Below are 16,760 nucleotides of genomic sequence, written 5' to 3'. Positions count from 1 at the left end.
ACAGGAAAGTTGAATTTTCAGGGTGAAATGAATATGCATTGCTCTGCACAAGTGGGCCTGACCATGAAATTTGGACGGCAGCTGGAGTTTACCATATAAGACTGCAGCCAGTGTTTCTGGGAAGCTGCCACTGCCTGAGTGAATGAATGAGGTTGTGAATGTCGCTGGCACGCGTTGCATCAGGTTGCGGGTCAAGTGTGGGCACCAACTGACTGGAGTCCTTGCCAACACTCTGCCCTACATGGCAATGCATTGCATACGCCTGCTGCAATAACCCACACTGAAGTGCTAGGCATTAGGTGCTTCTATACGGTACAGTCTTGCTCTTTCTCTCTTTCCTGCTCCCTCTCTATCTTTCAGTGCACTACTAAAAATAGCCTCACTATGGTAATGCCCTCACTGCACCTCTCCCCTCGCCTCGGCTGCTCTACTCTCGCCAGCACTGTTTCGTGTAAAAGCTTGCTGCCAAAAGAGCACCCAAGAATGTCTGCCTCCCCCCCTCTCTCCTCCATCTCCCTTTCCCTCCTCACCTCACCTCTCTCCCCTCATCTTTGCCAGAACCCAATATGGCCGCATGACCAGTAAACAAGTAAACCCTAAAGGTGTCGGAACGTTCATCTATATGATTAAAAATAACGTTTTCATAAACCTGCACTGTGCATGAAAAATGCGACACAATGCACTGCACGTGGATATTATGCACTTCATTTGCCTTAATGACTTTTACTGGAGATGCATGCACTAAAATCATACAAAGATTAATTAACAAAATCAGTGTCTTATATTTTTTTAAAGACATCTAGACATCTATACAAAAGACATTTAAGCGTCTTTGGGTACTTAGAAAAGCACTATATTAGTCTATAGTATTATTACAATTATTATTATCAAAATCAGATGAAAACAGTGGCTAGAGTGACCTTTCCTCAAGTGTACTAGCTACGTGTCTTCTTGGAAGTGACTTCAACTTGGATTCTTAGAAAATCCAAACTCCCAAACTGTCCACGCCTCCACTCTGTGAAAGCAGGAGCACATACAGTAGAATACACAGTCTGCTGGAGGACTCCCCGCTTGTAACAGATGTTGCTAAGGCAGAAAGGGGAGACCTCAGTGTGTGTGTGTGTTTGCAGGGCTCGGCTGAGTGAAAGACTGAGGGTCTGTTTCTCATTCCAGCACTGAGCACCCTCTGTTCTGCTTGGGGACCTCTGCAGTGGACAGATGGGGCAGCAGAAGAGTAGCGTGGGTGGGGGTAGTGGGGGTCACTATTGATACCCCAAACTCCTTTAAGCACAGCTGACCACCCCCAACTGCCACACACAGACAGATTTAGGCACATTACGCAAAGTAACCAGATTCAGGGAAAGCAACAAAAAAAGGGTAGCACCCTCTCAAACAAATGCTATGGAAAGGTCGTAATTATCTTTATCCATTACTTACTTAACCACTTAAGCACCTCTATTAGAGTCTCAGGTAGCTACTGAGGGATCGTCGACACTATGTCTGCATCATGCCAGTCTCATGTTTTTCTTCCTTTAAAATACAAGAGTGCACATTACATAAAGCTGCGGCCATGTGTTCATGCATTGCGTACTACTCTTTACTGTGCTCTTAAGCAACTCCTTAAGGATACAAAATATTTTGTGTTATTCAACAACTATAACTCAATTTAGACCTATGTAACCATATAATGCACAGTATTCAATTACTAAATTAAAGTTTGAAGTTGATTTAATTCATGCATGTTACTCATGCCTTCCACTGAAGTATTTTTCCATTACAAAAGGCCATCAAACAGTTAATGGGATGTGGTATTAAAACAAAGCCAAAAAGGGAACTGAAATCCTCGATGTACATCGTGGACTCAAATGTGTCAAAAAAGGGCCCCTTCCTTAAAACCCATTGATGATAACGATAATACATGTTACCTCCCTTTAGAACTGTTTAAACATTGCTGCCTGACAGTTGAGAGCATCCCATTACTTCATAATCTGGGACATGCCTTTTTTAATTTTGTTCTAATTTTGGTACTTCTACTGAACTGTCTATATTTACTAGAAAGTCATAAACCTGCAACAACTCAATCTTATGAGAGTCTGTCGAGGTACATAACCAAGGGGTTTCATGTAATAATTTTGCCTGACAGTTGGGGAACTACCCTTGTGTATGTAAAGCTTCCCTTTGTTCTCTTTTTATTTTTCCTATGGGGCAAAAAAAAAAATAGGCAATGTTTTGCCAGACCAACATATGTCTAGCTGTAATGTCATGTCCAGTGAAGAACCAGTTGAACTCTGCAAACAATGAGATAAGTGAAATCTAACGAGGATGTTGGTGTTCACTAGAAAAGCCTAGATTACTGTGAGGGGCATGAGGCATGTGTCTCAACCCCTCCGACAATCCCCCTATCACACAAGCCCAGGCAGAAAGTTGCTCATCCTGTGACACATTTCTAAGGACCGTTGAGGTGGTGGTATTGAAATGGGAGATTTCTTTAAAAGAAATCAAGTATTAGCCTTGTGTTCTTTTATCTGCGTCCCCTTCCTTATCCTGAAAAAACGTATGCTCTTTGCAGGGGCGGCGTTATCAAGTAACGTTAGTAGCACAGAGGTGATGTCGAAAGTACATGGGGACCCTGTATTACAAAATCTCCCCACCACTGAAGTTGGTGGAAGGAAGCAGTTAGCCCCCACCTTACGGAAACTGACTTGGCAGGTTCAGAGTTCATTCAGTCTTCGAGAGTGGACTAGAGACAGACACCAGACAGACATAAATATAGGACCTGGGGAAGCACTGTGTGAGGACCCGATACCTGACATAAAACCCTATACAGATAAATATCCATGGAAACATGTGCTGCGTCTAAATGACAACCTCACTCGTTGTTTGTAGGTTACATTTTTCAAAGAAAATAGTTGTGAACAACAACCGCTGTATGGCTGTGTCTTGTCGATTTGCAGGCCTGATACTACCCCTCCCTATACACACAGCCCGTCCATCACCATACCTTTCACCAATGCTTCCACACTGATGCTGCAGGTTTAGATAGTAGGCTATGAATGTGTTTGGTATGTGTTGAGCAATTAGTTTACTCAGTGTTTGAGTGGCTCATGAAGCCATAAATGTCTGAGAGATTTATTCTGACTGTGACAGATTTGAACAGTCATTAAGCTGTTGGCATTCTCTGTTGCACTATTTGGATGAACCAGTTGAACTTTTCTCTGTGACTGTCGTTTTTTCCAAAGACTTTTTGTTGTGTTGCAGCATGTGGGAGCTATTCTTAAGATATCTGTGAGCAATAGGAACCACTGGGATAAGACATTAAGTATATTCCTTCTGGAAACTGGTCTCTGAAGTGTTCCACATGGCATGACAACCACACGGTGCCTTCACCACATTAGAGACACAGAAATGTGCAGCCAGAAATTTAAATTCCCCTCCCAACCCATTACGCTGGATGGCTATAAAAGGACTATCTTATCCAAAATATCAAATCTGACAAGCATCCACCATATTACAGGCTTACGGCTCAAAAAAAGCTAAAAACAAACAATAAGAAAAATCAGTAGCACACAGATCACCCACATCTCTCACAGTACAAGCAGAGTGTAGGCTACATGTGTGGATAATAAAATAAAAATATGATTAACTGTCCATGTGGGCTTACCATTTCAAAAGCTACACAGTAGCCTACGTTGTGCATGTGTGGTGTGAATTGTGCCATCACTGCACTTCAGCGTCTAAATTTGTGGATCAAAGCGCTGGTCTACTACCCCTCTGCAGTGCCCCCTAGATGGCACATTAACCCACTGAAAATACTGTTTCAAATGATTGCACCACGCAACAACGAGCTTTGAAAAGTGTGCTTTCACAAGCATAAATAAATATTTAATATTTTAAATACTTAATGACACTGATCCCTCTCCCGTAAATATGAACCAAATATATCCCAAATTAACTACATGGTGTGAACAACATGACTAGGTACTGCTCTTTCAATCTGAGTTGTGCAACTTAAATTTCCACCATACAGCCTACTCAAGTCAAGTCTTTACTGTGTAGTAAGGCATGGACAAGTACAGTACAATGGACATGGGGTGAATATACTAAACTGGGGGCGTTGTAATGTTCACGTGAACCGGAGCTGACTGAAACACCCCCTACTTGTGATTGGGGGATGCCCTTGCACGTGTACTGCCGGATGCGCATACTAGCACCGTGGCACTCCTCTTATGTAACTGTTGCATGAGCTCCAAGGCTACCTGCTACCAACTGAATATATTCTCTATAAACTTCCCCATTTATATCAGTACACTGAATTTACCTATGCATTGCCCATGCTGAGGTGTTTTTCACACCATGTCGTAGTACTGAGTCACAGCTTAATTGGGGAAACAGAAATCGACGGTATTAGGCTACGTTGTCAAGACACCCTCGGTTGTAGCGTACAACGTGACCTGCAGTCATTCACATACTGGCTCCAGTTCTGCTGCATTGCTTAGCTGCAAGGCAGGCGCACCCGATGACTTTTGTTAAGTTACCCACGTGTGCAGCAAACCCGCCTCATTTCTTGGAATTGCAGTTTGTCCAAATGTCCATCCGCAGAGGGACTATATCAGCATTTGCACGGGTTTATATAGACATTTTCGGCGACTTCTATTTCGCGTGCAGGATTTTCCACGCTGTTTGTGGACCTTCTTAAATTAGGCGTGGTAGTTTTAGGGTTTACTAAACTAATTCCTAAGATACGTTTTGGCGCGATTTTGCGGTGTGGGTGTGACTTCGCAATGTGGCCGTATATAGTTCAATGGCCCCCTTTTTGCCACACCTCTACTGTCGAGCCGTATTGCATATGGTAGTCTGCCATGCGTCGTAGAATATCAACGATACCAGTCATTTTCCTTTTTTTGGCTGTAGAAGTGCATTTATTTGTTAACTTTTGTTCATTAATATCGTAGCAGACGAAATAGTATCTTCTTAACCTTTTTGCTGTTGTGGCTGATCTGGTAAGATTTTTAAATGGATTTCGTGTCCACGTTTACTGCTTGTGCATGAATGCATGGTCGGCATAATGAGCCGGTTGTTCATTTTACTCGGTGGTTGCCACACTATTTAAAGGCCGCTTACTATTCGTTGTTTCTGTATATTAGCTATTAATACATGTTTTACTTGAAGTTATTTGATGCATGTGAAATGTTAAACTAATGTTAAACTACTCACTTTTACCTCGATATCTGTTAACGCCTCTCTTCCATCACGGGTGTCTTTCACTAGCCAAGTTACCTAGCAGAACGTTAGCTTATTGTAGCAGATCAACCATGAGCTTAACTAACATTTGTAGCCTAATGTTATCTTGATTTTAACCCAGATTTAGGAGCTTGCACAATGACGAGTTAATAATTATTCATTCTAACTCAACGATAATTGGAGGATTGGATAATTTTATTTCTTTACGCGTATAGTGATAATGGCTGATCAAACTGACATGGTTGCAAGTAAAATGGTTAAAACCATTAGATTAAGTCGGGGCGTTTTTGTACGTAGCTCTTAAGGCTAACTTACTTCACGGTTTGTCGACGACGTTCATGCATGGCGACAGCATGTTCGCAATCCAGGTCATTCAAGCGTGCTTGCATTCACCCTGTTGCATCGATTCGGAGAAAAGTAACTCAAACGTTAGCATTTGTCTCGGCGAATCAACGGGTGGGTTGTTTTAAACAACGATAACTTTAACTGAAACTAACGTATGAGTTGACCCAATATCTTGTATGCAGTTTTTTTAATATAAATGATTTAAATGTTAATTCAGTGATTTTAACAAAGTTTTTGTCCAACTGGGAGTGTGTGTGGTCGGTCTTACATGTAAACAAAAATAAATAAACAGGTAAATGAAGAAATTCCGGTAATTCGGGGGACGGATGCAAATGCCCCCCCCCCCCCCCCCCCCGAGAATTCCAGCTGTTAATATGATGTCATTAACATTAGAAGAAAGGCCGGCTTCAGGGCCAGCCCACCAGCAATATTGGGCGGGGTCTGGGTTGTAAACACGAATAAAAAGGTGTGCTTGCCGGCAAGAGTGTAGTTTGCCGATCTTATAGGCATAGTACTTTGACACGTGTATACGCCGGTTTACAACTCCTGTATTGGCAAAACAGTTTTTTTTTAAATTTAATGTTTAACGGTCTGCCCTGTCTGCTTCCCCTAGATTCTGCCAAAATGCTGCAGAGTATCTCCCCATCGCACGATTGGTTCTGCGAATCGGAACCGTTGCTCTTTGATGAGGAATTCTGCCAGAGTTTCATGCAGTCCATACCCACGCCGCCACAGTCGCCGCCACTCAAGACGGATATAAGTAAAGCTTTGTCAAAGGTGGATCAGCTGGAGCTCGTGTCAGAACTTTTGCTTGAAGATCAGGACTTTCTCAAGTTGAATTGGAACTGTGATTTTATGCACGAGAGTACTATTAACAAAGATCATCAGACAGATGTGACGGATGACTGTTTGTGGCATATTGGAGAGAAAGCGCTGGACAAATTATCTGTGCTCTCAACCAGCCCGCTACTCTCAGACATTGATACCTCCATTTTCGAAGAGATTGCTGGTTCTACGCTGGTATGCCACGACGCGGCGCTGGAGAATAAGTCTTCGGAAGAAGACGACTTTCTATTAGACAGCCAGGAACAGAACGAGTCGTCCTCGGATTATGGCTCTCTTTCTGCCGGAGGTGAATCATCAACAAGCGATTCCGGTAAATTCAATTTTTTTTTAATCGAGTTTAGTACGTTACGATATTTAAATGAAGCTAAATAAATATAAATTAAGACATTTAATGTGCTGATTATGTCCATGTGGACGTGGATAACACTGCATATTCTGCTTTTTGATGAAGGTGGTAGTTTTGTTGTTGACATTGTTGTAAAGACTAGGCATGGGAGTAGGTTGTAGGTGAAATGAATTACTCTGCAACTTCAAATGCAATACCGCATGAAGCCAGTGCATAACTGCTTTAAATGACTGAGTGAGGGGGTTGAATACTGATCTAATTGGCTCCCCCGTCCTCTCTGCAGAGGAGGAGATTGATGTGGTGACTGTGAGGAGGTCCAGCACACGCTCTCAGCACCGCGAGCAGCAGGAGGAGAGCCGGCGAGAGCAGCTGCGAGCCCTGAAGCGTTGCTACTTGGAGATCCAGCAGCAGCACAATTACGCCGCCCCTCGCCCCTCCTCCCCCATCCGGACTGAGCAACAACACTTGTCTGCCCATAAGCGTGTCCGCACGTCGGACTCCTCCCAACGCCTGAGCCTCTCGGGCCGTTCGCGGGGAATTGCCTCTAGGCACAGCCCTGACCTGGAGGACGAGGACGAGAGGCGGCGGACGCACAACGTGATGGAGAGGCAGCGGCGGAATGAGTTGAAGAACTGCTTCCTACGTCTGCGAGACCACGTGCCCGAACTGTCCAATAACGACAAGGCGTCCAAAGTGGTCATTTTGAAACGAGCCAGAGATGGTATCAGGAGCCTGGAGGTGGAGAATCAGAAGCTGACCTCCAAGAAGGACAAACTTAGAGACAGACATGAATGGCTCAAAACCAGGCTGGAGCAGTTAAGGAGGATCTGATACTTGCTGTGGTCACTTCTTTTGGACATGTCATGGACCAGTTTGAAAAGTTTTGTCTGATGCAACGCACAAGCAAAGTATCCATGACGACTGTTCAATAACTAAATATGACTTTAAGAGACATTGAATTTGTTCAGTGTATACAGTGTAGGTTCATGTTGGGCACAGGAAATGTTCTCATTTATTTTGCCTTTGCCAAATTGTTTCTCTGTAAAGTCTTGTTTTTTTATATAAATACTGTGTTAAACTAATCAATTGCCAGTTTAACAGTGATTCCTTCAAGTGCTTGAAGTATGGTGACCAGAGTCTTTCATATTCCCCTAATCATTGTTAACTTTTTAAGATTTTTATTTCCTTTGGGCTGGCTCCAATGCTTCTATGATCATGATTAAGGGGGTTAATGTAATCACCAATTCAGTAACTTGATAGACATGACCTGGTATACGTTATAACTGATATTGATTAGCGACTACAGTATGGAAAGTCTCCATTTGGCATTGACGATGGTTTATCTACCTCCACTAGGAAAGGCCTGGGATGCCATTGTGGCAACTGTAAATAATTTAGGTTTTTGTAAATTGTAAATTATTTAGTTCATTTTCTTTGTTCATTCAAAGGAAGAGTTCTGTTTTTTTTACAGCACTTTGTTTTATAGAAAAATAAAGAATGAACAAGCGCTTCTGTTGTCTGGGCCTAATGATTTGTGCCGATACCATCTAACCGCTCACACCACACTAGCCTCAGCCCTGAACACATGCACAAAAGTAAACTTGGGATTCTTTTGTTTACCTCTTCTTTCGACCAGATAAAGAGGCACTCCCATTCCTTTTAAGGTAAGTGACGGATAAAAAAAAGGAGAGGGAGGGCTACTCCTCAGCCTCCCAGGGCAACAGTAGGCCGCTCGTTGTTTTAAGCTCTAAACACGCTTAATGGCCTAAGGCAGTTTACAGTCGAGAGGCTTGAGCGGCGGTATGCAGGTCAAGGTGAGTGGGTGGATGACTTTGGCATGTTCATTCTTTAGAAAACCGAGCTTGGAGAGGCCATAAACCATAGTGCAGATAAGAGATGTGAGGGTTGTTTGAGTTGTGCTAATTGCCAATCAACCATGCAGATAAGTACTATAGTTAGTGAATATACCAATGCTCTTGTACTTCTAGCTTAGCTTATCCATTTTTGAGCAACAGTGACAAATGCAGGCTAAAACAAGACAAAGCAGCATGCTGGGCAATAAGTAGTAGCAGTAGCCAATAATGAATAAAGAGGCCATATTATTGAGACACAATTACATAATGCATAAACATTGGTGAGCACCTCAGCCAGCAAGTCACCATTACCCATAACTGTGAGTGTTGGTTTAAGTGTCTAGCCAAGTGTTTTGCAGGGAAACTGACTTTTCCTGCCTCTTTTGAGCAAGCTCATCTGTTATAAATGATGAATGTCACAACATCCCGTAAAACGCCCCCAAACACACAAGACAACAGAGCTCTATAATGTGATCTTGTGCTTGTATTTTAAACAATGATGACCGTTTTGGGCAAGCCTCCGTCTGACACTGGAGAGGATAGGCCATCTTACACAGTGACCTAGTTGGCAACTTGAGTTACCTAAGTGCATGAGACTGCCTGCTAAACTGCGCAGCCAGTTAACAATACAAAGCTGGCAGTTATGAGGCACAATTTCTGAATCATTTTGAAGTCCACTAGGAGTTCCACTCATGAGAAAAATAATATCAGGCCCAACCTACTTATGCCAATGAAGCAGCTGAGGATGAAGGTAATTAAATACTGTCTCTAATCAGTAGAGCAGTCACCATTGCCAAACAAAGTAATGTGAAGCATCTGTAACAGGATGGGGATTTGCAACAGGTATGTCTGAAAGTGTCTGAACAGGTTTAAAATACTCATACAAAACAAAAACAGGCATACTGCCCTTTTCATCTTTTGTATTCAGATCCACATTTGGTTGTGGATGCTGTCAAGTGGACTGGAATGAGGAATCTCCTCAGGGTCTGCATTGTTAGAGGGGCATTCCTTGTGTGCTCCTGTGCTCCTTAGAATACAGGATATTGTGTAGCGTATTGGGGCCTCAAGACAGGTCACCTTTTGATATGCTAATGTCCCTTTGGTTCCATGGCTGGCTCCAGTGAGACTTCAAACTGAGGTGTTGAAAGACGAGTGCTAAAGCACATAGCAGTTAGCAAGGGCAAGAGTACAAGACATTCATTCATTCATTCATGCTTATGCGGCACCATTACATAGCACTGAGATGATAACGTAATAGTGCTGTGATGTGGCCACTCCTATAGAGCTATAGAGTTTTAGTGACTATGTTGACCTGGGAGATAAAGACTAGTCTCAGCACATTTCTCAATGAGCAAGATGGTTCATTGGAACTTCATACTAATAGTCCTTGGCTTTCAAACCAACAACAAGGGTCAGACCAAAGGAAAGGAGATAGTACCCCCAGTTCCAGAATTCCTTATGGCCCGTCTACGTCTCTGCAACAACCCAATCAACAATCAATCAACGTGACCCACATCAAAAACATCCGCCTTCATTTAGTGAGTAGCCTAGTGTAAATGCAGTCGGATTCTCCTAGCACCGCAGTATATTTTCCTAAATCCTTATGAATTCTACTTCACATCTCTCCTTGACCTCCCAACGTTTTCCATCAAGGTCTAGGAAAAGTGGTTAGGGAAAGACGATAAGACAGACTATCTGACCGCAGCCGTGTCAATAGTTTGAATATTCAATTTTTCTGTGCCAATCTGTTGCATCTGTTGCTGAATTAATTATGTCATAATTATGAGAGAATTTTCATTATATATGAGGTAGATTACATATTAAGTCATTATTATGAGAACTTTAGTCATAATTATGAGAAATTCTTGAAATAGCAAGTCATAGTATATCATAATTATTAGATACAGTCATATTTATGACATACATTCTCATTACTATGACGTACTATGTGACAAAAAAACGGGCTTCTATATTTATTTTATGTTTTGGGTATTGTAAAGAAATGCCATGTATGCTAGCCTACAACATTAAATATGCCTCCGCTGCTTATTCTGGGAATATTGACTTGAAAAAGGAGTGATGCTTCTTAAGACTTTGGATAAGATTCATTGTCCACACAGTCGCCAGAGGATAATGTAATGAAGTTCAGTGAACCAATGAGATTAATTTGTACTACTGGTTGTCAGCAACCCGGGTTGTGCCTATTCCTACCAAAATCAACCAGCGCCAACCCTCGCCTGACCAAGGCCGAGAGATGGGTCATGAAGCCAAGTCAAACAAGGAAGGTTATCCCTTTTTATACTAAGAATCATCATAGGTATAACCCTGGTTGAATCTTGGTTTGAAAAGAGTAGAGCAAAAAGAAAGATGTGTTGAAAAAAAGTGCAGGGCAACTTTGTAGATCAACTATTTCCTGCCAAGAGCAGGAGAATACTCAAAGCTGCATTTCTTATACTCAAGCATAAGTAATGTTTAAACCTTATTACAAACAATCAGATCCCATTTTTTTTTATCTTGATTAAAAAAATGCCGGGTGGTTTTCATTCCTCATAGCTACTGGGGCAACACATCTCAGTTGACATGCTCTATATGTGTAGATGTGCTCTGACATACTGAATTAATTGAATAATCTGTAGAAAGTCCACTTAGACCTCAATTATACTTGCCTGATGGCTCACAGAGTTGTTCTTGTTACAATTTCCTGTCCACTTTGAGTCCGCATTTGCACAGTTGGTGCTCTTGTAGCGTAGTCGCAGATGTCCGCACAGAGCTGCACGCACACTCTCTGATGACAAAATGTACATTACACGGAAACGCAACGTATTATCTAGCCGTTAGTCATTCAAGCAGTAGTGAAGTGGCCCGAGACTCTCTCCTGTTTTTGGGATTCAGACTGTTGAAAAGACGGAAGGAACAGCTAATGGACACAGGTTGGTGTTAACAGGCTTAACAGTCTCCTGTTTGTATATGATGTAGTGTGACCCAGGAGTTTAGGAGGCGGCCATATGTTGATGGGGACTCCCTTAGAGATTCAGGGTTTTTGTATTGGTAGCCCACTTCTCCACAGCCATTAAAACATGAAAGAGGTGTGGATGAATCTCAGACAGGCCCTGCCAAACACTTCTCTGAATGCCTTCAAAGTGGCCTAGTCTAGTGTGCTAAACTCTCCAGAGAGTAAATAGGAGGAAATGACAGTGTGTGTCTATGTGCTCGTTGGACAATTCGGATGGCACACACTAAATCATGCTAAATCAGAGCAGGCTGAACTGTGGGATGGGTTGATGGATGGATGTGTATGGCTGAAATGCCTCAGTCTGCCTCCATCCTAGTCACAACAGAGATTAAATGTAGCCAGTAAAGGAATGCTAAAACTAATATGCCAGAGGTTACTCAGAAAGACCACTGCAGAAATATCTGGATGATAATCATGGGTGTTAACCATGGTTAAGTGGCTACCTGAAATTCCACTTGACATCGTTAAAACAAACAATGACTCACTGAGCTACTGTAACCAGTAACGTATAGATATCAGAGCAGTGTTTAAAACAGATATAAAGCTAGCATGCTTTCCCAGTGTTATCACATGATGATTCATCATTCAAGAGGCTCTGGTATGTAGCTCAATACTGTGATTTTGCTGTGACTACACTTAACACTAAATCCACATTGACCTACCATTAGCCTTCCCTTAAAATCACCATGCTGATTATTTCAAATAACTCGGCAATCAATATAGCTGATTTGGTTCAAAAGCAAGAGATCAATTTAACTTTGTCCAGTGATGATCAAGCTTTGATCACTATTCAGCCACCTAACATTCAACCCAGTCAGGACTATATGCAACAAGAATGCAGACACTCATCTAACCAAAACACTAAAAATATGCCTCAACAAAGACACAAAGGCAAGCCACGAGGTCGGTCAAGTCACACACTGCACCTAACCCAAGGAGAAGTTTGACAACAAATCATGTTCCGAAAAAAAAAAAAAGGCTAGCTATAACAACTTGTGATCTGTATCTTATCAATGCTGGGCAAGGTTCAGAAAGACCTGAGCTTAAACAACTTTTATGTTGTATTTGGTTTCAAGCCATTGAAGTGACACACACACACACACTGGCAGGGAACTCCAACTGAGGACTTGGAAGTATTTGATGACCCCTGAGGTCAAAGAGCACTAAACCAGTAGAGATTATCTGAGAGGTAGGAGGGGGGTGGATTGTGGGTCATCCAAATCCCCTTGAGGTCAGAGGTCAGGCTGTATCCACTTTCTCAAAAAAGTCCTTAGGAGGTCTTTAAGGGCTTTTTGTGATGACTGCACAGGGAGTTCTTAAGGAGTGTCTTTCAGAGGACTGAGCATACACAAATCAGTGTACATGCATTAATTAAATACCAGATCTAATTGCTAATTATTGCTAGTTATTTTACGTTGTCTACTAATTGTTTTTATATTTAAATGTTATATTAGTATAACAGGTGTGTGCTGATAAACCACCCAAGGATAGTAGTAGATTGACAATGTAGTTCCTCTGTTTTGAGAGTGGGACCTTTCTTTTTCTCCATCAAGTCTAACCATACAGAAAATTGATAACCTACAGTAATGGGAAGTGAGAGATATGGGGATCTTTGAGATTAAAGGTTTAGAATGAAACACACACCCACACACACAGAGACAAAGAGAGAGACGGAGAGATAATCAGTGGATGTTGAATGTCCAGAAATGTAGTGGCGTTCCTCAGAGAATGTTTGTCAGGCAGGTGGTAGGCTCTACTGCTGCAGGAATTTAGAACCTCCACTTCCCTTAGCACGGGACTCAACATCTACGGAAATACTGTGTGTGTGTATGTCCCACAACATCTTTCTTTCCCAACAAAGATACCAGAAGTGACCTTCAAAGTGTTCTTTCACCTGAGAACAAATGATTTCTTGTCCCAGCTCAAAAGCCATTGTGAAGTGTTACTTTGTATGAGGCACCAGGCCTAATAGATAAATAGATTTCTTTATTATCATTGCACAAAGTAAAATGAAATTGAGAATAAACCCATGCCGTGCATTCACGTGCAGCAAAAAAATTAAATAAATAAAAAATAGTTCAAACTAAACCAATTTAAAGTGCTAAATATATTTTTTTATATTATATATAAAATAATAAATATTAACAGCTGGGATATTGCACACTTGTTCAATCACAGTGGCCCTATGCACAAGTACTGCAGTTATAAACATATACATACAAAGGTGCAGTTGGAATGTAAACATGTGGGCAGTGTTCTATAAATTATATAAAATGTTCTATAAATAAAATAGTTTTGTACTACCGATAGTCAGACAGGTTCCAAACAGTCAGTGGTAGTGTGTGGCAGTGTTCAGTTCTCGTATGGCTCTGGGGGTAGAAGCTGCTCTTCAGTCTGTTTGGTCACGATGTGATGGACCTGACTCATCTACCAGAGGGTAGTAGGTCAAACAGATGATGTCCATGGTGGGATGGGCGGTGAGGCAGTGAGGCAGTGAGAGCTGAATAGACCAAATGCTTTTGTATGGTGTTTATGGTCCTTGCTGTCTATTATCATTTTGGTCTTTTGTTTATGTGTTTTATGTCCTTGGCTACAAATTGTTGTGGCTCGGAGCCGAGTCTGTTCATTTAGCTTCCACTCATGCAGTGATTTCTGCTACTAGAGGAATTTCCCCATCAAGGATCTCTTTAGAGAGTGGAGAGACGTGAGATGAAGGTTTCAAAGCAAGAAAGGGGAAAAGACAAACAGAGAGAGCGAGAGAGAAAGAGAGAGGGAGAGAGAGAAAGAGAGAGGTGTTGAGGTGTTTTGTATACAGCAGTTAAAAATACACCATTAAGAGTACATCACATGCTTCCTGTAATTCATAGGGGATTTTGCAACTGTCCGACTCGAAAGTGGCTTGTAGCTTTGTTGAATTCCATAGTTTGAATTCCATTGTGAAGACAGTAGAAAAAGTGGTTGGTTGTACGTTTACACAACTTCAGACCTCATTTGAGAAATGGGCAGTTAACGTAAAAGTTTTCAAGATTATCATACTGTTGCATGAAAAGCGTCACATTTTCACCACAATGACAGCTACAAAACGAATGGAGAGGATGGTGAAATATAACAGGGAAGTGAAAACAGTCAACGTGGGGTGTGGGGGCTGTCTATATATATGTGTGTGTGTGTGTGTGTGTGTGTTCCACACAGAGTCACCTAGCTAATGGGCTATGACAGCATCAGGCCGCGCTCTGTCAGATTTACCTGCAGGGGGGATGGATTGCCACAGTGGGAAGATGTGGGGTGTTACTGCAGCCCCCCTCCTCCTGGGTAATTGTCCTGACCCAAATCCCCCCAGACCCCCAAATCCATATCCTTTGCTGATAATAAGACTTGGCTAAGGTGGGTCAGAGCAGACTGGCCTCTGTTCTTCAGTTTATTTAAATTAATTCAGTAATTTCTTGTCACATGTTATCATCATCTGAAAGATTATTTGGCCATTCAGAATCAGGGCTGTATATCCCCTTACTGAAAGACTGGCCATGAATAACAACATGCCCTGTTCCACATGGATGGTTAAAGGAGCCCTGATTTTCTATAGGATCTCAGTCAGAAAACCTGGATCCTGTAATGGTCATAACATCTAATAAAGGCAGCACTCTGGACGCTGCCTTTCTGCTGTTTTATATGCTGTTTTATATGCTGTCATGCAGGATAAACCTACCGTCAAACATCAGATAAACATCAAATATAGCAATTGAAAGGATTTGAACAATTCCTGTAAAGACTGTAATTTTTTTCACATAGACATTCTGTATAAGTAGTTGTGAAAATACTAAAATGTAGATTTTAAGTGGACAGAAGTTATTTTGCCATTGCAATGAGTACAGTGATGCCATTGCAATGAGTACAGTGATGCTACTCATTCAGTTCCACATATATCACCACCAGACTCTATCCATTTATTTTTCTTACTGGGCCTCTGAAAAACTATGTTGAGGAAATGGTCAAGAATGATATTGAATAAAGCATAAACAAACCTGTATACTTAATCTCATTTCACACCCTAATTGAGACTTAACACTGACTGTTGATGTAGACTATCCTTCAATAACTGTGATACTATCATTTGTTTTAACCTCATATCTTTATGTGTATTTGTGTATTGTGTCTGCTCGTGTTCATCTTTGTCATATTGTGTGGGGTTTCAACTTGATAGTATGAAGAACAAAGACAAAGAGGAGACAAAGGGGAAGTGGGACAGGAACAGTTGGAAATGGCCTACCCTTGAGTGTCAGTGGGTTTGTCAGTAGCACAGATATTTTGATGTCAGCTAGGGCACCTGTTAAATATTGGCCAGAGAATGGCTAGAGGGAGGAGGAGAAGTTCCTAGAAACTCTCCCTCGTCCAGCCTACTTAAAAGAACTGTTTATGTGTTTGGGGAGGGGTGAAATCCCCCAGCCAATCATATTGTGGGGAGGGAAAGCAGACACGTGGAGCAAGCAACATTCATGCTTGTCGTCAAGCACATTCCACTCCCCCTTTCTCTCTTTCTCTCCCTCTATATCTTTCTCTCCCTCTCCCTCTCTCTCACCCCCCCCCACACACACACACACACATAACCCACAACTTCTGCAACAACTAAAAAGGTGATCCCAGTGTACTGACCTACTCTGGAAGCAGGTATCTGCAGCTCACCAGAATATTGATCATGCACTGTGCAGTTTATGATGCATTTTCTGCACACGCAGCCACTCTGTTGGCAAGTCTTACGAGTACGTTTAACACACACACAGTCTGCCTTAGAGCACAGGGCTTCCATGACACCCAAAGGAGCTGAGGAAACACGGATTTGTGATCAGTGAAATCTCTGACGCAGCATCCTCCAGTTAATTACGTTAACCACATCCAATACATGCCCCTCTATGGCCCTCATTAGGAAATGCCTTGGTTAAAGTCAAGCCTTCGGGCAGAGCTAAGTCAACACATTAATTAATAAGGACTGTAGAATATTCCATCTCTCCTCTTGCTCTTGCTCTTTCTCCCTTCATCCCTCCCTCCATCTCTATTTTCCTCTCTCTCCCTCCCGCTCTTTCTCTCTCTCTCTCTCTCTCTCTCTCTCTCTCTCTGTGTC

The 16,760-nt window shown here is 42.1% G+C and overlaps 1 protein-coding gene across 2 annotated transcripts; it reads left to right on the top strand.

Annotated features, from left to right (window-relative positions):
- The first annotated feature begins 4,801 nt into the window (after positions 1-4,801).
- mych (myelocytomatosis oncogene homolog) lies at positions 4,802-8,286 on the top strand. 2 transcript variants are annotated; one of them, XM_012829412.3, is made up of 3 exons: positions 4,802-5,000; positions 6,200-6,742; positions 7,062-8,286. In XM_012829412.3, exons 2-3 carry the CDS (start codon positions 6,211-6,213, stop codon positions 7,607-7,609), a joined length of 1,080 nt encoding a protein of 359 aa, XP_012684866.1. In that variant the 5' UTR covers positions 4,802-5,000; positions 6,200-6,210; the 3' UTR covers positions 7,610-8,286. The 2 variants fall into 2 exon arrangements, with proteins under 2 accessions (XP_012684866.1, XP_031423830.1); XM_031567970.2 differs by lacking the exon at positions 4,802-5,000 and adding an exon at positions 5,537-5,697.
- The last annotated feature ends 8,474 nt before the right edge of the window (positions 8,287-16,760 follow it).

Source organism: Clupea harengus, chromosome 5 (genome assembly GCF_900700415.2).
Source record: "Clupea harengus chromosome 5, Ch_v2.0.2, whole genome shotgun sequence".
Taxonomy (NCBI): Eukaryota; Metazoa; Chordata; class Actinopteri; order Clupeiformes; family Clupeidae; genus Clupea; species Clupea harengus.
The sequence above is the reverse complement of the archived record's forward strand: the minus strand, read 5'-3'. Positions and strand labels throughout refer to the sequence as shown.